A 24,803-nucleotide genomic window follows, 5' to 3' on the forward strand; every position below is an offset into this window, starting at 1 on the left:
TCCAACAGCTCATAGCTCGCCAAACAATTCCGAAAGTAAATGCAATTTTTCATGTGTTCCATCGCCAACTGTCATAAACAAATCTCACAAGTATCCGACACAAGCTCCCAGCTACTATCTAATCAAAGGCTTTTTCTACGTGCCATTTGAACACAGGACTGATGGTTGCTGATAATTGGCCTCTGTACAACTATGTAGATATTCCATTTAAAAAAATCAGCCGTTTCCAGCTACAATAGCCATTTACAACATGATTGTCTACACTGTATTTCTGATCAATTTGATGTTATTTTAATGGACAAAAAAAATGATTTTCTTTAGAAAACAAGGAAATGTCTAAGTGACCCAAACTTTTGAATGGTAGTGTATATTGACAGAAAACATACTGCACTACTTTCTCTTGTACACTAAGGACCACGGGAAGAGTTGACAACATAGTGCACTACATTCTCTTGTACACTAAGGACCACGGGAAGAGTTGACAACATAGTGCACTACTTTCTCTTGTACACTAAGGACCACAGGAAAAGTTGACAACATAGTGCACTACTTTCTCTTGTACACTAAGGACCAGAGGAAGAGTTGACAACATAGTGCACTACTTTCTCTTGTACACTAAGGACCAGAGGAAGAGTTGACAACATAGTGCACTACTTTCTCTTGTACACTAAGGACCACAGGAAAAGTTGACAACATAGTGCACTACTTTCTCTTGTACACTAAGGACCTGGGGAATAGTTGCAGGGGAGAGGAGCAGTGGCATATATTCATGTATGCCAAGGGAAGCCAGGCTTTCCCAAAAAACATACAATCATTTATCTTTTGTCCCTCTGTGTTTCCTTCACTTCGCAAGAGGCTGAATGTATCTCACCGGAGAAAGCATCAGAGCAAGCGAAACAGCGCCCCTCTATCTCTGTATGGGTAGGCCATCTATCTGATGCTGTCGGGTCCGAAAGAGTATGACATTGTTGCCGCCCATAGCATTGAATGCAAGTTAAACCAGCGAGCATTTGTCCTCACTTGATTAAAAAAAAGTATAAAATAATAGCCAATCAGCGTTGAGCTAAACTGAGTGAGCTCAACTGTGAATGGTCCTGGCGCACCAATAAAAAGTGTCAAGGAAGCCAGTTTGAATTTGTCTTCACTCCAATCAAATCGCATCAAGAGAAATACATAATTGACAGACAGATGTTCTGTTCTTGTTGCATCTCGTTGTGTTGTTGTCCTCCGGTGGTTAGCTAGCTAGCTAAAATCGGCCCTTTCCTAAATTAGCCATCGATGGAGATAGGGATTTGTGGTTTTACTTAATTCTCCGTACTGGCCAATGATTATAATGTCGATTCTGATCCAACAATTAATTTATACATTGTGCCCCTGTCCTGAGAGGATGAAAGTTCAATATGTAGCTAGATGTAGAAGGCTAATGTTAACTGGCTAACGTTACCCATGAAAGGAAGTTAGGCTAGCGAGCAAGCATTTTAGCCAGGTAGCCTAGGACAACAAATAAATAAAAACATGTACTGTATTAAAGAGTGCTAGACCATTTAGTCTACATGAAAGAGAGGAGGATGGCATTGGCGTTTCTCTACAAGTAGGGTGAGTCAACATGTTTTTTCTACTTGCACGAATGCATGCACACAGAAATCAGAAACATGGACAGGCACATGATATTTAGCTTACGTTGATTGGACTAAATCATTTTTGGTATCTTTTAGTTGTCACTGTATTAGACTAAACATAGGTGATTTGATGATGTTGAAATGTTGAAGTTGAAATGGTGCTGGAATAGTGGAGGCAGCTCCTGTTATCTTTGCGACTTGCGGTAACTCTGTCGTTCTAAATCAATCGTTGTTTAGTGGTACAAAAATGTCGGAAACGTTAACTTGCTTGACCATGCTGTAGGTCATGTAACTGTTTGTTACATGCAATATGCTTTGTGGACTTCACCAGACAGAGGTTGCACTCCGGTTTTGTGATGAAACAAAGGTGTGGTTGAATTTATTCTGCCACTGTCTTCTTATTGTCTCTGCCTTTAGGCCTATATATATCACGGTCCTGAGGCATATGAACTAACAGGTTATAGAGCAAACAACGCAATTATCACAACACATAGGTTGTAATATGGCTTTTTCCCCCCCTGGTTCCCCCAGTGATTTTACCCACGCACCGCTCCTGGGGATTAGAAGAGAATAAAGAATGTGCCTAATTGAAAGCTAGAAGAAGAAAAGGAGTAGCTACAGACATGTTTCATTTTTTAAAGTAGCTCTCATGCTTGAAAAGGTTGGAGACCCCTGATCTACCGTGAAAACAAATTTACGGCGGTAAATTATTCAAGTGTAGAACTGCAGTAGAATGCCATTTTTATAGCACACATTAGTTCAACAACTGCAGAGTGCCCCTGTTTAAGATTGAACTCACTGGTGTTAATCAGATCTCCAGTCTCCTCTTCTTCTTCTTCCAATGTGACAGTAATCTCCCCCTCCTCCTTCATTTCAAAACGTTCTTCCTCTTCTTTCAATGCACCAGTCATCTTCTCCTCTTTCACTACAAACACAGTACCCTCCTCTTTCACTCCGAAAGCTTCTTCCTCTACCGTAACATCCTGTTCTTCTTCTTTCACTGTGATAGCTTCCTCCACTTCCTCTTCTTTCACAGTAAATTCTTCTTCTTTCACGTAAATGTTCAGCACGGGAGTTTCTTTCTCCGTCCAACAGACCTCATTTTCTTTAGCAGGGGGAGAGTAACTTAGTGAGCTCATAGTAGGGGACGTGAGCTAGCTAGCTAGTTAGCATTAGCGACTAACCTAGTGCTGGGCTAACTGAACAAGCCAGAGAGCTGACAACGTAAATATGAAATTAAATGGATTAACTAGTACATACATATACAGTGTGTTTAAAACACTGAGGTTAATATACACAAAAATGGTCCAAATAGCTTCAATGTTTTGGTTTTATGTTTGCTAGCAAGTTACCGAGATGGTGGTTGTTGTTGTTGTTGTTGTTGTTGAAGAAGAAGCGTCCCGTCCACTAGATTTTACGTCACGCAAGAATCATCACCTGAAAGACTCACATCGCCATCTGCTGACTGGAGTGGGAAACGCAGTTTAACAAAAAAAAAACAATTCTTGCAAACAATGTCAAAACAAATAATTGTAAAAAATAACCAGATATCTTTTCTCTTACTTCTTACAGATAATAATTTCCTCTACGCAGATGTAGAATCTGAATAGTATGGTGGCTAGTGGTGCGCGGGTCAGCTGATTGTTCACCCGCAATTGAAAATAACCCATCTGCAACCGCAACAGCCCGATTATATGTGATAAAGTGGACATCTGAGGCACGTACACGACCCTAACTCGCTAATATAGGAAATACGCTGTAGACTACAGTCAGAGACTGCGGAATTATTTATTTATTTTTTACAGGGGGTGCAGGATATTTTTTTTAACCTGATTTAGATGTTACTGCTTATAATTCTCGACATTTTGGTAGGCTATTTGTTAGTCATCTTGTCTATAATTAGATACATGCAGCTTCTCTTCTGTCATTATGTTGCCCTAGAAGGCTAAATAAACCCTTGCTCACCAGAATAATGTCACACATCGATAGAATGAATGCTTCAATCTAGTTTGAATCGGTAACGTTTTCTCTGTCATCTCTGCTTCTTTCGCGGAGCAAAGACGTTTAGGGACTTGGGAGAAAATGCAATAAACATTTTAAAAACGGGAAAGATTTTATCTGCATCATTTCCAAATGCCATCAGTTTGACCGGTTGTAAGGACATAGAAAGCTGTGAAAACGAGCCAACCTGTTTCTGCTAAGATTGCAGTTCGGCTAGGATGCATATTTTATGTGCTTGAAATACTAATCAGCTTTTATGATGCTGATAAAGATAGTACCTCTACAGGTGGTATCTCATTGTGCATTCGCATTCTCTCAAGATGTTGAAAGAAATAAATCATATTTCTCCACTCCTGTTCCCGAGTAAGAATTTAGCCTACATTTGGTGTACATTTCTGCAGGAAGTAATATTAAGGCTATGTGAGAGGTTATAGACCTACAATCAGTGTCCAGATTTCAGTTAACATTTGTGGTATCTAAGGAATTCATGACTTTGTTATCTTTGCAAATGGTAGTGTGGTATCTAAGGAATTTATTACTTTGTTAGTGTTTGCAAATGGTAGCTTAGAGAATGTTGATTTGGCCCAGGGAGACATCTGGAGAGCAGTTCTATAGGAGTACCCTAAAACAGAGGAAGTCTGTTGTGTGGAGTGATGGGATTGGTCTGTAGGGGAAACCACCCCTATCTTGGTAAAGATTATAAATACTTGGTGAGGACAAAGGAGGTCAGAACAACATATTCGTTTGGGTCCACTGTTCTCCAGATGCATGCAGGTATCTGTAAATCGACGCTGAAATCCTTTGTTATGAATAAACCTTTATAATCAAAGTACAGTGTCAGCGGATCTCCTTGTCCTCCACAGCATGATCAGCAACATGTTTTCAGACAAAACACATTTGGGTCAATATCACCATAAGGTGCCTTTGAGACTTCCCCATTTCCCCCCCAAAAAGCTGAGATTTTCCATTGAACTTCATATTCATTGTATTAAGTATATGTTATGCTGTTAGAAATGCATATTGGTCAAGCTCCCACACTTTTTATAAATTAACTGCAAGCAGACAATTTACATGCAAACAGCAAAATATGTCCACCCTGTCATGGACAATTTCAAAGCAGAATAAATACATTGCAATTACATAGTGATTATAAAACGTACATTTTCAGAAAACTATTTAGTCACTTTCTCAACAATATATTTTAGTTTATGGGAAAAGTATTTGGATAATAATGAAATTATGGCAAACTATTTGTTTCTCTATAAAATCAGTGAGAGTTGCACTTTCTTTTCTAAATAAAATCTAACAAAAAAGATATCTGGTCAAACTTTCAAACAATACTATTTGGCCCTCATTTGTTTATAAAGGAATCACACAAAAGATTTTGCTAACTTGTGAAAATAATTTGTTTATTTTCATAGAACATGAAAATAACAGGGTGGACAGTGACATGACAGGGTGGACCCTGGGCATGACAGGGTGGACACGTTGTGAAATGTCATTGAATGGCCTCATAAATGCAAGGAACAATGCAAGAAAATGATGTAAAAAATGCCTTTTCCCATGTAGGGGGAAATTACAAGTTGAACAGACTGTTTTTGATCCACTCTACCTGCATGCAGCCACTGAATAAAGATGCCCAAAATGAGACATTAATGTGGCCTTCTAGCGTTAAACTCTGTATATCATTCTGCACAGTGAAAGTCAAACATTCAACTGTAGAACAAGAAGGAAAATGTTTTTTAAGTGGAGAACAGTTGATTTGAAAAAACAGAATATTACAGAAAGATCACTTGGACGCATCTCCAAACAGTCTCTCCCTTTCTGCAGAGACATGGCTCAGTTCTGCAGTTGCTTTTCCACATACTTCCATGCAGACACTTCAATCTGTACAGAGCGCAACCTGGAAGGCCCTGGACCATGCTGATTTTCAGGAGTTTCAGCAGGGGAGTTGGGTGGTGTCTCTGACTGTAGCAAAGCACTGGACCTGTTTCTGGCTCTGGCTTGACTTTTTGCCTCTCTCCATTTCTTTATTTTAGCCCTCTTCTCTCTCTCACTGAGCTCATTGACACCCTTCTTCTTTCCAGTCTCTCTGTCTTTTTTCCATTTGACCCTTTCTTTCTCAAGGTACTTTCTTCTTCTGTCTGGGTCAGCATCACGACGTTCCCGATATCTCCTTGCTATCTCAGCTCCTTTTGATCTCATTCCTTGAAAAAGACGATTCAAAATGTTCCCTTACACACTTTAATTGGCAGTCCCGGTAAACTAGGCTTGCATTATCAAACTAGGTTTGCTGATACCGATATCGGCAAAAAAATTGTCCATATTGTCCATTCTTACTATGTATAGCATGTACTGTTATAAAATGTGTGTAATAGCTGTTGTAATATGTGTAACATTATCAGTATGTGGCCTAAACTATGCACATGTCCTTCCTGTCATGAACCATGTCCACCCTGTCATGGAAGGCTTGCTGACAGGGTGGACAATGACAGGGTGGACATTTTTGTCTAATGTTAGCATTTAATGAGCACATGGTGGACCTTCACTTAGCAACATACTACAGTTAACAAGCTGACTTTGTACTGTTTTACAAATATATTTCAAAGTTCTGATAGGTTTTTCTATCAATTGATATTTCACTATGACAGAGTGGACATGTTAAGCTTGACAACATCCAACTACACACGTAATATGATGAAAATTATGAAACATAAGTGTAAATACTTACTCTGCAACTAGACACTGCTTCAGCCTTCATTGAAGAAAGACAAAATGCTCGTAGTGATGTCACTGAAAACATCAGTGGGTTTCTTAAAGGGGCAGTTACCCCATAATGACAGGGTGGACAGCAATTTCAGGGACACATGCAAAATGTTCAATATGATTATGAAAATACAATATGCATGATCAAAATTACTTGTTTTATCAAATAACTTATTGTGGACAGTAAAACCATGTAAAAAAAAAAATTGGATTTAGTATCATTTAACCACTTATTACACACACTGTAGTTAGCAGAGCAGTGTGTGGGACATGCCAAAATCACGTACATCCAATGAATTTTTTTTTATAAAATGAAGGAAACACTTTTTTAGAGACTTATCATTCTACTGATATGTGTGCAAATGTTTGGCCACTTATAATAAGACCTCAGACTTTCATTATTCTGCTACATTTTCATGATGACTGAGTGAGTCTGATGAGGACACCAAAGGCACCTCATAGTGATATTGACTCTTCTGCTAAGATTGCAGTTCGGCTAGGATGCATATTTTATGTGCTTGAAATACTAATCAGCTTTTATGATGCTGATAAAGATAGTACCTCTACAGGTGGTATCTAATTGTGCATTCGCATTCTCTCAAGATGTTGAAATAAAGAAATCATATTTCTCCACTCCTGTTCCCGAGTAATAATTTAGCCTACATTTGGTGTATCATTTTACTGCAAGAAATGCTTAATTCTGCAGGAGTTATTATTAAGGCTATGTGAGAGGTTATAGACCTACAGTCAGTGTCCAGATTTCAGTTAACATTTAACACATCTGAACGGAAGGCTACAGTTCCCTTGATGTGCCATAGTCCCATTTAACGTCTCCATCTTGTGACTGTCGAATTTGTATAACACCTGACAATCATCACACTGCTATCATCCTCTTTTATCCCTTCACCCAGCCTGGTCTCATAGACTAAACGTAACATAGAAAATGTAAATCCGGGACACTCAAATTAGTATGATATGCTATGTATGGTATGGTTACTTAAGGCACAAACAAAAGTAGAATGATTGGTCTTATAACATGAATGTCTAGCAAACCAAAGGTTGCGAGTTCGAATCTCATCATGGACAACTTTAGCATTTTAGCTAATTAGAAGCTTTTCAACTACTTACTATTTTTTAGATACTTTGCAACTACTTAGCATGTTAGCTAACCCTTCCCCTCACCCTAACCTTAACCCTTTAACCTATCTCCTAAACGTATTATTACAAATGCCATATGGCTTCAGCTTATCATAGGAGTTAACGTGCCACAAAAAAAATCGGACCTCGGTTCCTGTAAAGACGTAGTCGAATGTGATTCCTGCGTCTCCGTTGCACTAAACGTCTGACTGTATTTTGGATCACTGCATATCCCACTTTGATGCATTTAAGATGTATTAGATTGTATCCATGATGCTTCACGTTGTCCCAGTTGATCAAGAAGGAATAACGCTATGTCAAGGAGGTCCGATATTTCTCCGCAATGTATGTCAACTATTGACAACACCATCCATATTGCTCAATTACATGAATATCTCTCAATGCCTCAAACCAATGAGAAAATAAAAGTTGATCAACTCAAACAAACCGGCCATAATGTCAACCTGTGCTTGAGAGGAAGCCAAGCTTGCCAGTAGCTAATGCGGACGTTTCAGCATAATGAAGGCTCTTTCTCATAATAAAGTGCAACTGGGATATTTCGCAATAACGACATCTTTCTAATTATAACACAATCTTTCTCATAATAACGAGAACTTTTTCCTAGTAATGTTATCATTCATTTACTGAATTATTTCAGAATAACGTGATCTTATCTCATAATAATTATATATAAAAAATCTCAGTGGCAGCAATACGCCACCGTAAAACATCGTACCGGTTTGGTGGAATGACCCACATATTTCGTTATTTTTAAATGATTATTAAGTTGTTTGGGTCATTCCTAAGATGCGTCATTCAAAACGTGTGGTTCTTATGGGATGTTGAGTATTGAACAAAGCGCTACAGAAAGAGATGTCTGTCATTACGTGCAAGTTAAACAACTACAGCCTCCTCCTTGGATTTTCCATTTCCTCATCTCCTCTCGACTGCCTCAGGCTTGGCTGATCTGGCATTGCATTTCCTCTCTGCATTTTTTATATTCCAGGTCTTTTCTCTAATCTGGCCTTTCTTCCTCTCCCTGTAGAGACGCTGTTTTTCATAGTTAACGTTTTGTTGGTGGCCCCCAGTCTTTAACAACTCCTACAGCACAGACCAACATAACAACTCCTACAGTACAGACCAACATAACAACTCCTACAGTACAGACCAACATAACAACTCCTACAGTACAGACCAACATAACAACTCCTACAGTACAGACCAACATAACAACTCCTACAGTACAGACCAACATAACACCTCCTACAGTACAGACCAACATAACAACTCCTACAGTACAGACCAGTGGCGGCTCCTGAAAAAATTCTCAGGGGGGGCAATTTTTCTGATGATTTAGGTGACCTACACACATTTTTAGAAAGATATGTCCAGCAACAACATGAAGACAGGGGCAGCATATAAGTCAATACCAGAAGCATTTATTGACTGATCTCAAAAGTGTTGGCTTACAAAATCAAAATAAGTTATCACAGTAAAAATAATCAAGGGTGTTCTTTCACTTTCCTCAACACTGCATAAACAATATGCATTTCCATAAACAAATGAAATATCAGCTGAAAATACAGCATCTTGGTATTTGTTCAGATTGCAGGATCAACAAGAGCTTTTACCACATTTTTTGCCTCATGGTTGAATTGGAAATATGTGCACCTGAGCATAATTCACAACAAGCAAGCAGGAGCTTTTGATAGAGGCTACTGAAAACATTGATGCAAGTTATTGGTAATAAGACATTTTTATAGACTTCCATATTCTGCCCTCTTGTATAGATTTGTGAAAATGAACAGTGATATACATTTTGCCTGAAAACAGAATTTGAAAGTAATTTCTAGAAAAGGTAAACACAGCTATCTGTATGGCTTTGTAAAAATGAACAACCATATTCTGGCCAATTGTATAGATTTGTAAATATGAACAACCATATTCTGGCCAATTGTATAGATTTGTAAAAATGAACATGAACAGATTTTTTTGTTTGTTTTACTTTTTTTTAAAATGAAAAATAACTATTTTAAACAACATCAACTGTGAACTGATTTGGGCGTGTGTGTGTTAAAGAGACAGGGAGGGAGGGACAAAGAGAGAGAGAGGCTACATTACTTGTACTGAAACTGTTCTCTTCTCTGTTTCAATACAGCAAAGCGTTCAATGACTTTCTCATTGAAATCAGGCATGCTGAGGACTAGTTCCCTCTCCATGGAAAGCATGGCCAGTGCATTCAGACGTTCCTGGCCCATTGAATTTCGCAGGAATGTCTTAACTCGTGTCAAAGTTGAGAAACATCTCTCAGCTTCAGCTGTTGTCATGGGAGTAGTTATGAGGATGTTCAACAGAGTCACAGTCTCAGAGAACGTCTCCTGGAGGTTGTAGCTCATGAGAACCTGGTACAGTGCCAGTGCACCACAGCTTCCCTTGTATTCAGGATTCTCATAGATCAGAGATAGTTCTGTCTTGAGCTTTGCCTTGCTCAGCATGGGGTATGCATTCACAGTGGCATTCAGAGCCTCATCAGGAAATGAATGGCAGTACCTTTCAAACATGTCTGCTTGCAGTAAGGTAGCACTCACAAGGTGGCCAGAGAAAGAGAACCTTTCTTTGGTGTGATCCAGGATGGTGTTGCAGACCTCTTCAGACAGCCTCTGCTTCTCCTCTTCTCTCAAAGCTGTTCTGGGTCTTTTGGCTCCTGTTGCTTCTTGCAGCTGCTGTTGAGAGGAGTCCCTGAAGGCAAACAGACCAATGTGTTTGTTGGCTTTGTACAGTATTGTTGTCTATGTGATGCACAGGTATATGCAATGTATCCATGATGTATAGTACAAATACTTCAGTTCCACTTAAAATGGGCAGGGATGCATAAAGTCTTTAGTGTTTAAGTTAGCCTTTGTGTCTCACATAGCCTGGATGTTCAGCACAGTATACAGTGGTGCTCATAAGCTTATGATCCCATGCTAAAGTTGACTAAAAAGAGGAATAAAAAAGAAAAGAAAATTGGTGTCCATAAAGGTTGGATTTTCCAACTTTTTTAATTAAGTCATTAAGATAAATTTCCAAAATATTTTTTTATTCCTCTTTTTAGTCAACTTTAGAATGTGTTCATACACTTATGAGCACCACTGCACAGTACACATAGTATATAAAATAAAATAGATTACACCACTGGCCATAAGGCCATAAGAATAATGTAATTTCAAACACAAATGCAGTCTCCTTTCATGCATACATTTTCAAATAAAGCTCTGCTTTGAGAAAGATCGAATGATATTGTTTAATCTTACCTTATGGCCTGCACACTGCTTGTGAAGCTGTCGAGGGCACTTTTGATAAAGACAGCATCGATGTCCTTCTTCTGTAGCTTCTGGTACAGAATGTCGACGTGGGGCATGATTTTGTGAAAAAGCCGCAGGAAAAAAATAAAATCTTCATCATGCAGCATCCTCACGTAGCCAGATGCCTCTCTCACTGTGGCCTTGTCAAATGAACCCAATGAACCCGTCCGGATGGCTTCAAAACATTCTATGAGGTCGTCTCGATTCTCGTAGACAGTGTTCACGACTTTGCTCTTGAAGTTCCACCGTGTGGATGAAGGTCTGGGCAGTCTTCGTGCAACAGTCTGGTCAAGAATGCTGGTGCGTTTGGGTGACCGGGAAAAAAAAGTTGTAATCCCGCTCAGATCGGAAAAGAAAATGTTCACTTTTTTGATGCGAGAAGTAGCTTGCTGCATGATCAAATTCAGCTGATGCGCATAGCAATGCACGTAATGGGCATTCTTGAAATGCTCACGCACCTTTTTCTGCACACCAGCCTTCTCTCCCCTCATCACACTGGCTCCATCGTAAGCTTGCGCAATGAGTTTGACTTTCTCGTCATCGGCAAAAAGACCGTTCAGTCTCTCCAAAAGTACACTGGCGATTGAGACTGAGGTTGATTCCGAGATGGGAAGGAACTCAAAAAAGCGCTCCTGCACTTTGTGCTTGCTATCTATGTACCTCAGCACAAGCACCAACTGTGTCTGTGTAGAAACATCCGTGGTCTCGTCAGCTTGGATAGCTACGAAGTTCGCAGACTTCACCTCCTCCACAATATGTTCCCTCGTGACCGCTAGCATACACTCCAGTACCTCGTTTTGAATGGTCTTTGATGTGCCCTTGAAAACTTTAGCATTTTTAAGATGGTCATCAAACACCTCATCTAATTGTGCCACAAAGTTGACAAGTCCAAGAAAAATACCAGGGTTGGTGGAGCCCTCAGTTTCATCTTTGCCTCGCAAAGCTAACTCAAACACTCCGCAAAACTTCACACACTGGATTAGCCGGCTGAGGATATGGCGGTTCTTGCTAACCTCATCGTTGTGGCGGCGGACAGCTAGCCTGTATCCCTCATCCAGTTGAGTGGCAATATTCACTCTCCCCAAAGCAGAAATTCTCAAACAGCTATCCATGTGGGTCTTTGACAGCTCATGTTTCTTAATCTTTTCTGAAAGATGGTGCATGTCGGTTACACCAGTCGCTGTCCAAGCGGTGCTGTCTGAAGTGCCGCCTTCAGGGTGAATGAGTAAGCAGGGGTAGCAGAAAACTGCATTAGCTACATCGCAGCCTGCTAGCCAGGTTTTTCGTTCATACCAATTTTTGGAAAATCCTCGGGTGTAGGACTTCCCCCCTTTAGTAGAAACCTGTTGAATTATTAAATTTGGTCTGGGAGGTCCTAATTGTTTCGTTGCCAATTTATCTTCATTTGTTCGCCGACAAAAAGGAACTTCTTTCAAAGACACAATCGAGTTGCACTGAAGCCTAGCCATGTTGATAGTAGTAGTGAATTGATTGAGGCTGCTACCCTCTCTTTTCTTAGTTACGTTCATGGTTACGTTACGTATGACGAAAGCGCGTAAGTGCAAGCCCTCAGACACCCTTGGAGATTCTGTTGAAAGCTCTGAAATTTGAAAAAAAAAGATTTTACATGGGAGTCTATGACAGACTTCTGGGCGATTTTCAACCTGACTGAAATCGCCCCAAAAGGGGGGGGGGGGGGGGCATTTGAAGCACGACTTTAGCCTGATTGGACATTTAGTGGCAGTGTGGCACTGTGGCAGATAGATTACAACACTGATAACTACTGTTGCCGTGATATAATTGATTAGAAAAAAAATCCCTTCCTTTTCCCGTTTGGCAGTGCGTCGCCCATATCGCCCTATTGAACACACCGCCCCTGGTACAGACCAACATAACAACTCCTACAGTACAGACCAACATAACAACTCCTACAGTACAGACCAACATAACAACTCCTACAGTACAGACCAACATAACAACTCCTACAGTACAGACCAACATAACAACTCCTACAGTACAGACCAACATAACAACTCCTACAGTACAGACCAACATAACAACTCCTACAGTACAGACCAACATAACAACTCCTACAGTACAGACCAACATAACACCTCCTACAGTACAGACCAACATAACAACTCCTACAGTACAGACCAACATAACAACTCCTACAGTACAGACCAACATAACAACTCCTACAGTACAGACCAACATAACAACTCCTACAGTACAGACCAACATAACAACTCCTACAGTACAGACCAACATAACACCTCCTACAGTACAGACCAACATAACAACTCCTACAGTACAGACCAACATAACAACTCGCCCCTTTAAAAACACACATTAGTTCAACTACTGCATAGTTTGTGCCCCTGTTTTTAAGACAATACTCACCGGTGTTAATCTGATCTCCAGTCTCCTCCTCTTCATCCTCCTCCTCCCCTTTCACTGTGACAGTCATCTTCTCTTCATTCCCCTCCTCTTTCACTCTCAAAACTTCTTCCTCCTCCTCCTCTTTCACTTGAAAAAGGTCCTCGTCTTCCTTCACTAAAATATCCTCTTTCACCCTGAAAGCTTCTTCCTCTCCTTTCCCTGTGACAGTCATGTCCTCCTCTTTCACTCCAAAAACGGCATCCTCTTCTTTCACTGTAACATCCATCACCCCATTTACTCCAAAACCTTCTTCCTCTTCTTTCACTGTAACATCCATCACCCCACTTACTCCAAAACCTTCTTCCTCTTCTTTCACTGTAACATCCATCACCCCATTTACTCCAAAACCTTCTTCCTCTTCTTTCACTGTAACATCCATCACCCCATTTACTCCAAAACCTTCTTCCTCTTCTTTCACTGTAACATCATCTTCTTCTTTCAATGTGATAGCTTTCTCCTCCTCTTCTTCTTTCATTCCGAAACCTTCTTTATCTTCTTCTTTGACTGTAACAGTCATCTCCTCCTCTTTCACTGTGATATCCTCCTCTTCCTCTTTCACGACAATGTTCAGTCCCAGAGCTTCTTTCTCCGTCCAGCGGACCTCTTCTTTAGTAGGGGGCGAGTAGCTTATTGAGCTCATGGTTGTGGATGTTAGCTAGCTACCTAGCTTGCTTGTTAATTAGCGATAGCCTAGCACTCGGCTAGACGCTATCTTAACCAGCTAGCTTGACTAACAACATATATAAGAAATGGAGTAAATACACAGTGCGTCTAAAACACTGAGGTTAATATTCACAAAATGGTTCCAAGATCCCCGATGTTTTGGTTTTATGTTTTCTAGCAAGATACCGAGGCAGCTAATGAGTAGTCATGTTGTTGTTGAAAAAGCTTCCCGTCCCGTCCACTAGATTACACGTAGTTAAAGCAAGAAACATCACTTGAAAGAGTCACATCGGCATCTGCTGACTGGAGTGGGTAACGCAGTTTGGGAAAATATTCATAACATTCTGGCAAACAATATCATAAGCAATGATGTATATAAATCCTGGATTGCAGATGCTATGTATTGGCCATTGAGAGGCTTTCAAGCCACCGGTCGGCCATATGGCACTCGCCAGTAGGAGCAGTCCTCCATAGCATAGTAATGAATGAAATTCTACAGAATGTTCGATTAAATGTTTAGAGGACATAATTACATGTATTCAAGTATTTTTGTTGTTGTAGTGGGGACGGTTAAATTAGAACTCTCAAAACAAATACTTTAAGGCATTTTTTAAAATAATTGTTTTCATTTTTTATTTGATTAGCACACAGAATATAATTTAAAAGTATGCATTAGGGTGTCTGTAATTGAATAAATGTGTCAAAAACGAATGTAGACATTAATTAATGCAATTCTATAGCTTCCGAAATATTTTTTTCACAACGGAGGAGGCGTGCCACGATGGCTGCGCGGAGTCTTCAATACAGCGCCCACTGTCAGTAATCCAGGGTTTATTCACGTCATTGATCATAACAAGTCATTTCAAAATAACAAGATACACTATACAAAAGTACGTGGACACCCCTTCAAATCAGTGGATTCGGCTATTTCTGACATTTGTAGAAAATCGAGCACACAACCATGCAATCTGCATAGACATACATTGGCAGTAGAATGGCCTCACTGAAGAGCTCAGTGACTTTCAACGTGGCACCTTCATAGGATGCCACCTTTCCAATGAGTCAGTTCGTCAGATTTCTGCCCTGCTAGAGCTGCCCCGGTCAACTGTAAGTGCTGTTATTGTGAAGTGGAAACGTCTAGGCGCAATGGCTCAGCCGAAAAAGTGGTAGGTCACACAAGCTCACAGAACGGGACCGCCGAGTGCTGAAGCGCGCAGCGCGTAAAAATAGTCTGTCCTCGGTTGCAACACTCAATACCGAGTTCCAAACCGGGGGCTTCATGAAACGGGTCACCATGCGCTAAGCGTCGGCTGGAGTGGTGTAAAGTCACCACCATTGGACTCTGAAGCAGTCGAAACGAGTTCTCTGGAGTGATGAATCACGCTTCACCATCTGGCAGTCCTACGGACAAATCTGGGTTTGGCGGATGCCAGGAGAACACTACCTACCCGAATGCATAGTGCCAACTGTAAAGTTTGGTGGAGGAGGAATAATGGTCTGGGGCTGTTTTTCATGGTTCGGGCTAGGCCCCTTAGTTACAGTGAAGGGAAATCTTAATGCTACAGCATACAATTACATTCTAGACGATTCTGTGCTTCCAACTTTTTGGCAACAGTTTGGGGAAGGCCCTTTCCTGTTTCAACATGACAATGCCCCCGTGCACAAAGCGAGGTCCATACAGAAATGGTTTGTCGAGATCGGTGTGGAAGAACTTGACTGGCCAGCACAGAGCCCTGACCTCAACCCCATCGAACACCTTTGGGATGAATTAGAACGGCGACTGCGAGCCACGCCTAATCGCCCAACATCAGTGCCCGACCTCACTAATGCTCTTGTGGCTGAATGGAAGCAAGTCCCCGCAGCAATGTTCCAACATCTAGTGGTAAGCCTTCCCAGAAGAGTGGAGGTTGTTATAGCAGCAAAGGGGGGGATCAACTCCATATTAATGGCAATGATTTTGAAATTAGATGTTTGATGAGCAGGTGTCCACATACTTTTGGTCTTGTAGTGTATCATGAGCAAAGGCATTGTAGCCTATCATTTCCCCAAGCTGTGAGAATCATGGCATCATGAGCCTACCAAAGGTTGTGCCGTGTCCATCACAATGTGGAAAAATGTGTCTCTAGTCCAAACCGTTCAATAGTTAGCCTATCCACATTACCAAACCGTTCAATAGTTAGCCTATCCACATTACCAAACCGTTCAATAGTTAGCCTATCCATATTACCAAACCGTTCAATAGTTAGCCTATCCATATTACCAAACCGTTCAATAGTTAGCCTATCCACATTACCAAACCGTTCAATAGTTAGCCTATCCACATTACCAAACCGTTCAATAGTTAGCCTATCCATATTACAGGAGCTTCATATTCTTTCTATTTCTAAGGCGCATTTGACGCCGAAATGTTTATGGAAAATGCCAAAACTTTAGAGACAACAATAATTGTCAAAGTCAAAGATACTGGTTTCCCCTATCCATCTGGTTTCCCCTATCCATCTGGTTTCCCCTGTCCACCTGGTTCCCCCTATCCATCTGGTTTCCCCTATCCATCTGGTTTCCCCTGTCCATCTGGTTTCCCCTGTCCACCTGGTTCCCCCTATCCATCTGGTTTCCCCTGTCCATCTGGTTCCCCCTGTCCATCTGGTTTCCCCTGTCCATCCGGTTTCTCCTATCCATCTGGTTTCCCCTGTCCACCTGGTTTCCCCTATCCATCTGGTTTCCCCTGTCCACCTGGTTTCCCCTATCCATCTGGTTTCCCCTATCCATCTGTTTTCTCCTATCCATCTGGTTTTCCCTATCCATCTGGTTTTCCCTATCCATCTGTGGCGAAGTTTTCCCTACATGCTTATGACAAATCCAGCTCCAGACGCAGCCATAGCCTAGCTGGCTAATCTTTTGAAAAAGGTGTAGCAACAACAGAGAACATTAGTTAGCTAGATAAGGTTAGCATGCTAGCTAGCCAAACTGACAACTGTCACGTGGAAATCACCCACAACGGTCCCACCCCCAATTCGTGAATATGTATTAGCAGCCGGCATCATTCTTCGGAAGTGGGGGTGGCATTGCCCTCAGCTATTTTATGCGTATGTGACGCAGCTCACTTGCCAGCAATTCTGCGCCCTTTAGGCAATATCAAAATGCGCAAAAATAACCTAAGAAAGGTTAAATTACCAGAGATTCTCATGTGGCCCATTATATTACGCCTTCAGTATTACTATAAATAGTTTGAAGAGAGCAGAGTTGGAGAGACTTGCACTTTCTCTTGAGCTATTTTTATAGCCTACGTTTAGGATTGGGACGATTTTCAGATGGAGAAAAATATGGGTGATCAATATTTATTTCTAGGCAATGTAGTAAATTATAGCCTGATTTTATTTAGGAAGTACATTTCCTTGGAAAGATAACTGCCACGTGCACTCTATTTTTAATTGAGACTACACGCAATTGATCAATTGATCTCGCATGTATGCCTACTGAACACGAAGCAGTCAGAATGACGACAGCGCACGCTTGCACTTCCTCTTGAGCTACGTCAGGATATAGCCTACCTTTTAGGAGGACGATTTGCAGGCAGAAACAAAGAAATGGGTGATTAATATTTTAGCAAAAACAGTTTTTTAGAACATTTTACAAAGTAAAATAAAAAAAATAAAAAAAATATTTACACGTTTACTTTGTTGAAGCACCTTTGGCAGCAATTACAGCCTCAAGTCTTCTTGGGTATGACACTACAAGCTTGGCACACCTGTATTTGGGGAGTTTCTCCCATCCTTCTCTGCAGATCCTCTCAAGCTCTGTCAGGTTGGATGGGGAGAGTTGCTGAACAGCTATTTTCAGGTCTCTCCAGAGATGTTCGATTGGGTTCAAGTCCGGGCTCTGGCTGGGCCACTTAAGGACATTCAGAGACTTGTCCCGGAGCCACTCCTCTGTTGTCTTGGCTGTGTGCTTATGGTCATTGTCCTGTTGGAAGGTGAACCTTCGCCCCAGTCTGAGGTCCTGAGCGCTCTGGCGCAGGTTTTCATCAAGGATCTCGCTGTACTTTGTTCCGTTCATCATTCCCTAGATCCTGACTAGTCTCTCAGTCCCTGCCATTGAACAACATCCCCACAGCATGATGCTGCCACCACCATGCTTCACCGTAGGGATGGTGCCAGGTTTCCTCCAGACGTGAAGCTTGGCCTTCAGGCCAAATAATTCAATCTTGGTTTCATCAAATCAAATCAAAATGTATTTGCCACATGCGCCGAATACAACAGGTGTAGACCTTACAGTGAAATGCTTACTTACAAGCCCTTAACCAACAATGCAGTTAAGAAAAGTGTGAATTAAAAAAGATAAGTAAAAAATAGTAAATAACGGTACAGAGTAATTGAGGTAATATGTACATGTGGTTAGATTTAAAGAATCTTGTTTCTCATGGTCTGAGAGTCTTTTGTTGCCTTTTGGCAAACTCCAAGTGGGCTGTCATGTGCCTTTTACTGAGGAGTGGCTTCCGTCTGGCCACTATACCATAAAGGCCTGATTGGTGGAGTGCTGCAGAGATGGTTGTCCTTCTGGAAGGTTCTCACATCTCTACAGAGGAATTCTGGAGCCCTGTCAGAGTGACCATCGGGTTCTTGGTCACCTCCTTGACCAAGGCCCTTCTCCCCCAATTGCTCAGTTTGGCCGGGCAGCCAGCTCTAAGAAGAATCTTGGTGGTTCCAAACTTCTTCAATTTTAGAATGATGGAGGCCACTGTGTTCTTAGGGACCTTCAATGCTGCATTTATTTATTTTTTGGTACCCTTCCCCAGATCTGTGCCTCGACACAATCCTGTACCGGCAGTTCTACTGACAATTCCTTTGACCTCATGGCTTGGTTTTTGCTCTGACATTCACTGCCAACTGTGGGACCTTCACTTTCTGAATGCACTGTATACTAGGTGAACTTGAACTTGCATGCAAAGCTAGGAGCGGTAGGCTACTGAAGTTGAATTCTGAGATTGAATAATGCCACCAACAATACAGTGGGGGAAAAATATTTAGTCAGCCACCAATTGTGCAAGTTCTCCCACTTAAAAAGATGAGAGAGGCCTGTAATTTTCATCATAGGTACACATCAACTATGACAGACAAATTGAGAAAAAAATTCCAGAAAATCACATTGTAGGATTTTTAATGAATTTATTTGCAAATTATGGTGGAAAATAAGTATTTGGTCACCTACAAACAAGCAAGATTTCTGGCTCTCACAGACCTGTAACTTCTTCTTTAAGAGGCTCCTCTGTCCTCCACTCGTTACCTGTATTAATGGCACCGGTTTGAACTTATCAGTATAAAAGACACCTGTCCACAACCTCAAACAGTCACACTCCAAACTCCACTATGGCCAAGACCAAAGAGCTGTCAAAGGACACCAGAAACAAAATTATAGACCTGCACCAGGCTGGGAAGACTGAATCTGCAATAGGTAAGCAGCTTGGTTTGAAGAAATCAACTGTGGGAGCAATTATTAGGAAATGGAAGACATACAAGACCACTGATAATCTCCCTCGATTTGGGGCTCCACGCAAGATCTCACCCCATGGGGTCAAAATGATCACAAGAACGGTGAGCAAAAATCCCAGAACCACACGGGGGGACCTAGTGAATGACCTGCAGAGAGCTGGGACCAAAGTAACAAAGCCTACCATCAGTAACACACTACGCCGCCAGGGACTCAAATCCTGCAGTGCCAGACGTGTCCCCCTGCTTAAGCCAGTACATGTCCAGGCCCGTCTGAAGTTTGCTAGAGTGCATTTGGATGATCCAGAAGAGGATTGGGAGAATGTCATATGGTCAGATGAAACCAAAATATAACTTTTAGGTAAAAACTCAACTCGTTGTGTTTGGAGGACAAAGAATGCTGAGTTGCATCCAAAGAACACCATACCTACTGTGAAGCATGGGGGTGGAAACATCATGCTTTGGTGCAGTTTTTCTGCAAAGGGACCAGGACGACTGATCCGTGTAAAGGAAAGAATGAATGGGGCCATGTATCGTGAGATTTTGAGTGAAAACCTCCTTCCATCAGCAAGGGCATTGAAGATGAAACGTGGCTTGGTCTTTCAGCATGACAATGGTCCCAAACACACCGCCCGGGTAACGAAGGAGTGGCTTCGTAAGAAGCATTTCAAGGTGCTGGAGTGGCCTAGCCAGTCTCCAGATCTCAACCCCATAGAAAATCTTTGGAGGGAGTTGAAAGTCTGTGTTACCCAGCGACAACCCCAAAACACCACTGCTCTAGAGGAGATCTGCATGGAGGAATGGGCCAAAATACCAGCAACAGTGTGTGAAAACCTTGTGAAGACTTACAGAAAACGTTTGACCTGTGTCATTGCCAACAAAGGGTATATAACAAAGTATTGAGAAACTTTTGTTATTGACCAAATACTTATTTTCCACCAAAATTTGCAAATAAATAAATTAAAAATCCTACAATGTGATTTTCTGGAACATAATTCTCATTTTGTCTGTCATAGTTGACGTGTACCTATGATGAAAATTACAGGCCTCTCTCATCTTTTTAAGTGGGAGAACTTGCACAATTGGTGGCTGACTAAATAATTTTTTCCCCCACTGTATATAATGAACAGACTAGGTCTATACTGCTCCTACATGGTGTAACAATACATCATGTAGATGTATATAATGAACAGACTAGCTCTATACTGCTCCTACATGGTGTAACAATACATCATGTAGTTGTATATAATGAACAGACTAGCTCTATACTGCTCCTACATGGTGTAACAATACATCATGTAGATGTATATAATTAATTATTGGTTTTCCACATTTTATTTTTTTCAGACAAAATATTTTGCATTAATCAAATTATTTTGACAAATCAGGGCTGTGTTTCCTCTGACATGGAATAATAATGATGGGAATATTGAATATTTTTCATGTCAACATCTTATCAAGGCTATCAGAACAACGTCATCACATTTTCATGCACCTTTAGCTTGATGAATAGTACAAAAATGTATGCAATGAAACACAACTAAATTCAAGAGATTAAGGTTAAAACAAAGAAACGCAAATTCCAATAATCTATTTAATAATTTACATTTTGAAATATCCAAATCATAAAATGAATATCTAAGGGTTGATACTATCTAATCAATCAAAGTTCCTAATCAAAACAAAATGTTAAAATCAGATTTTATGTATGATCATGTCTCGAAGATAAAAAATAAAGAAGTAGGCCAATTTTGTTTTTGAAAGCTTTCATACAATTTGGTTTTGTGTGGCATACACAAAAACACATTCTCAATATAATAATAATAATAATAATAATAATATGCCATTTAGCAGATGCTTTTATCCAAAGCGACTTACAGTCATGCGTGCATACATTTTTGTGTATGGGTGGTCCCGGGGATTGAACCCACTACCTTGGCGTTACAAGCGCCGTGCTCTACCAGCTGAGCTACAGAGGACATAAGTCAAAAACTTAAGTCAGAACACAGCGCCTCTATTCTCTCATGTGATTTCAGGTCCTCTGACTGAGAAAATGTCTTTCCACATTGAGAGCAGTGGTATGTCTTCTCCTCCTGTGTATGTATTCTTTCATGCTTATTCAGATACCTTAACCGGGTAAAACTCATTTCACACTGGGAGCAGTGGTATGTCTTATCCCCTTCTGTGTGTGTCCTCTCATGTTGGTTCAGGTTTCCTAACTGGGTAAAACTCTTTTCACACAAGGAGCACTGGTAGGGCTTTTCACGTGTGTGTATCCACTCATGCTTTTTCAGGCTCCCCCATCGGGGAAAACTCTTTTCACAATGGGAACAGTGGTAAGGTTTCTCTCCTGTGTGTGCCCTCTCATGAGTTCTCAGCTGCCCTAACTGGGTGAAACTCTTTCCACAGCCGGAACAGTGATGAAGCTTCTCTCGTGTGTGTGTTCTCCCATGCTCTTTCGGCGTCCATAACCGCTTAAAACTCTTTCCACAACGGGAGGTGTCGTGTCGTCTCGCTGGTTTGGGCGTCTCTGGGTCGGATTCCCCTGAAGGACTCTTCCCGCTGTCAGAGTGAGAGTCTGGTCTCTCTCCTGCCAAATACAAACAGAGTATTTGGTTAAACAGAAATAAATGAAACCTCCACATAATCATGGACTCTACAAGGTCCTGATTGCATAGCTACTCCTTGTGTATAGCCTCGTTACTACCTGGTACCTCCGCACATTGACCCGGTACCGCTACCCCTTGTATATAGCCTCGTTACTACCTGGTACCCCTGCACATTGACTCAGTACTGCTACTCCTTGTGTATAGCCTCGTTACTACCTGGTACCCCTGCACATTGACTCAGTACTGCTACTCCTTGTGTATAGCCTCGTTACTACCTGGTACCCCCGCATATTGACTCAGTACTGCTACTTCCTGTATATAGCCTCGTTACTACCAGGTACCCCCGCACATTGACTCAGTACTGCTACTCCTTGTGTATAGCCTCGTTACTACCTGGTACCCCTGCACATTGACTCAGTACTGCTACTCCTTGTGTATAGCCTCGTTACTACCAGGTACCCCCGCATATTGACTCAGTACTGCTACTCCTTGTGTATAGCCTCGTTACTACCTGGTACCCCTGCACATTGACTCAGTACTGCTACTCCTTGTGTATAGCCTCGTTACTACCTGGTACCCCCACACATTGACTCAGTACTGCTACTCCTTGTATATAGCCTCGTTACTACCTGGTACCCCCACACATTGACTCAGTACTGCTACTCCTTGTGTATAGCCTCGTTACTACCTGGTACCCCCACACATTGACTCAGTACTGCTACTCCTTGTGTATAGCCTCGTTACTACCTGGTACCCCCACACATTGACTCAGTACTGCTACTCCTTGTGTATAGCCTCGTTACTGTTTTTGTGTTACAATTTTTTAGCAAATATCTGTCTTACTTTTTAACTCTGCATTGTTGGTTAAGTGCTCGTCAGGAAGCATTTCACTGTAAAGTCTACACCTGTTGTATTCGGCGCATGTGACCAATAACATTTGATTTGGCTAGAAACTATGCCAATAGAACGGATAACCAGTGCGTTCGGCTTTAAACCTCAGACATATAACTATTGTCCAATACTGTTTATTCTGCCTTTGTGCTTGAGGATCTCATTAAACAAACAAAAAAATATATATATATACAGTGGGGAGAACAAGTATTTGATACACTGCTGATTTTGCAGGTTTTCCTACTTACAAAGCATGTAGAGGTCTGTAATTTTTATCATAGGTACACTTCAACTGTGACAGACGGAATCTAAAACAAAAATCCAGAAAATCACATTGTATGATTTTTAAGTAATTGATTTGCATTTTATTGCATGACATAAGTATTTGATCACCTACCAACCAGTAAGAATTCCGGCTCTCACAGACCTGTTAGTTTTTCTTTAAGAAGCCCTCCTGTTCTCCACTCATTACCTGTATTAACTGCACCTGTTTGAACTCGTTACCTGTATAAAAGACACCTGTCCACACACTCAATCAAACAGACTCCAACCTCACCACAATGGCCAAGACCAGAGAGCTGTGTAAGGACATCATGGATCAAATTGTAGACCTGCACAAGGCTGGGATGGGCTACAGGACAATAGGCAAACAGCTTGGTGAGAAGGCAACAACTGTTGGCGCAATTAATAGAAAATGGAAGAAGTTCAAGCTTACGGTCAATCATCCTCGGTCTGGGGCTCCATGCAAGATCTCACCTCGTGGGGCATCAATGATCATGAGGAAGGTGAGGGATCAGCCCAGAACTACACGGCAGAACCTGGTCAATGACCTGAAGAGAGCTGGGACCACAGTCTCAAAGAAAACCATTAGTAACACACTACGCCGTCATGGATTAAAATCCTGCAGCGCACGCAAGGTCCCCCTGCTCAAGCCAGTGCATGTCCAGGCCCGTCTGAAGTTTGCCAATGACCATCTGGATGATCCAGAGGAGGAATGGGAGAAGGTCATGTGGTCTGATGAGACAAAAATAGAGCTTTTTGGTCTAAACTCCACTCGCCGTGTTTGGAGGAAGAAGGATGAGTACAACCCCAAGAACACCATCCCAACCGTGAAGCATGGAGGTGGAAACATCATTCTTTGGGGATGCTTTTCTGCAAAGGGGACAGGACGACTGTACCGTATTGAGGGGAGGATGGATGGGGCCATGTATCGCGAGATCTTGGCCAACAACCTCCTTCCCTTAGTAAGAGCATTGAAGATGGGTCGTAGCTGGGTCTTGCAGCATGACAACGACCCGAAACACACAGCCAGGGCAACTAAGGAGTGGCTCCGTAAGAAGCATCTCAAGGTCCTGGATTGGCCTAGCCAGTCTCCAGACCTGAACCCAATAGAAAATCTTTGGAGGGAGCTGAAAGTCCGTATTGCCCAGCGACAGCCCCGAAACCTGAAGGATCTGGAGAAGGTCTGTATGGAGGAGTGGGCCAAAATCCCTGCTGCAGTGTGTGCAAACCTGGTCAAGACCTACAGGAAACGTATGATCTTTGTAATTGCAAACAAAGGTTTCTGTACCAAATATTAAGTTCTGCTTTTCTGATGTATCAAATACTTATGTCATGCAATAAAATGCAAATTAATTACTTAAAAATCATACAATGTGATTTTCTGGATTTTTGTTTTAGATTTCGTCTCTCACAGTTGAAGTGTACCTATGATAAAAATGACAGACCTCTACATGCTTTGTAAGTAGGAAAACCTGCAAAATCGGCAGTGTATCAAATACTTGTTCTCCCCACTGTATATATAGATATTCTGGTTTATTTGTTATTGAATAGAAATGTATTAAA

General features: G+C 41.5%; 2 protein-coding genes across 3 annotated transcripts; both read right to left on the bottom strand.

Annotated features, from left to right (window-relative positions):
* Positions 1–5,223: 5,223 nt before the first annotated feature.
* Positions 5,224–14,168, bottom strand: LOC311120566 (uncharacterized protein). 2 transcript variants are annotated; one of them, XM_084195156.1, is made up of 2 exons: positions 13,271–14,168; positions 5,224–5,827 (listed from the first exon to the last, which is right to left on the bottom strand). In XM_084195156.1, the coding sequence occupies exons 1-2, from the start codon at positions 13,947–13,949 to the stop codon at positions 5,460–5,462; spliced, it is 1,047 nt and encodes a 348-aa protein (XP_084051282.1). In that variant the 5' UTR covers positions 13,950–14,168; the 3' UTR covers positions 5,224–5,459. The 2 variants fall into 2 exon arrangements, 1 of the variants encoding a protein (XP_084051282.1); XR_014612171.1 differs by lacking the exon at positions 5,224–5,827 and adding an exon at positions 12,275–12,467 and having other exon boundaries at positions 13,271–13,584.
* On the bottom strand, positions 8,945–12,198 carry LOC311120543 (zinc finger MYM-type protein 1-like). The gene is made up of 2 exons (XM_084195125.1): positions 10,817–12,198; positions 8,945–10,262 (listed from the first exon to the last, which is right to left on the bottom strand). The coding sequence occupies exons 1-2, from the start codon at positions 12,028–12,030 to the stop codon at positions 9,641–9,643; spliced, it is 1,836 nt and encodes a 611-aa protein (XP_084051251.1). The 5' UTR covers positions 12,031–12,198; the 3' UTR covers positions 8,945–9,640.
* Positions 14,169–24,803: the final 10,635 nt, after the last annotated feature.

This window comes from Coregonus lavaretus, assembly GCF_964263955.1.
Source record: "Coregonus lavaretus genome assembly, contig: HAP1_SCAFFOLD_47, whole genome shotgun sequence".
Classification (NCBI taxonomy): Eukaryota; Metazoa; Chordata; class Actinopteri; order Salmoniformes; family Salmonidae; genus Coregonus; species Coregonus lavaretus.

Bases quoted from the DNA above. Each gene is read 5' to 3' on its own strand.
- LOC311120566 (XM_084195156.1), bottom strand. From the start codon at position 13,949: ATGAGCTCAATAAGCTACTCGCCCCCTACTAAAGAAGAGGTCCGCTGG. The intron at 5,828-13,270 runs GTGAGTATTGTC...GTCTTTTTCAAG, and splicing joins TGGAGATCAGATTAACACCG to GAATGAGATCAAAAGGAGCT.
- LOC311120543 (XM_084195125.1), bottom strand. From the start codon at position 12,030: ATGCACCATCTTTCAGAAAAGATTAAGAAACATGAGCTGTCAAAGACC. The intron at 10,263-10,816 runs GTAAGATTAAAC...GTTTGCCTTCAG, and splicing joins AGCAGTGTGCAGGCCATAAG to GGACTCCTCTCAACAGCAGC.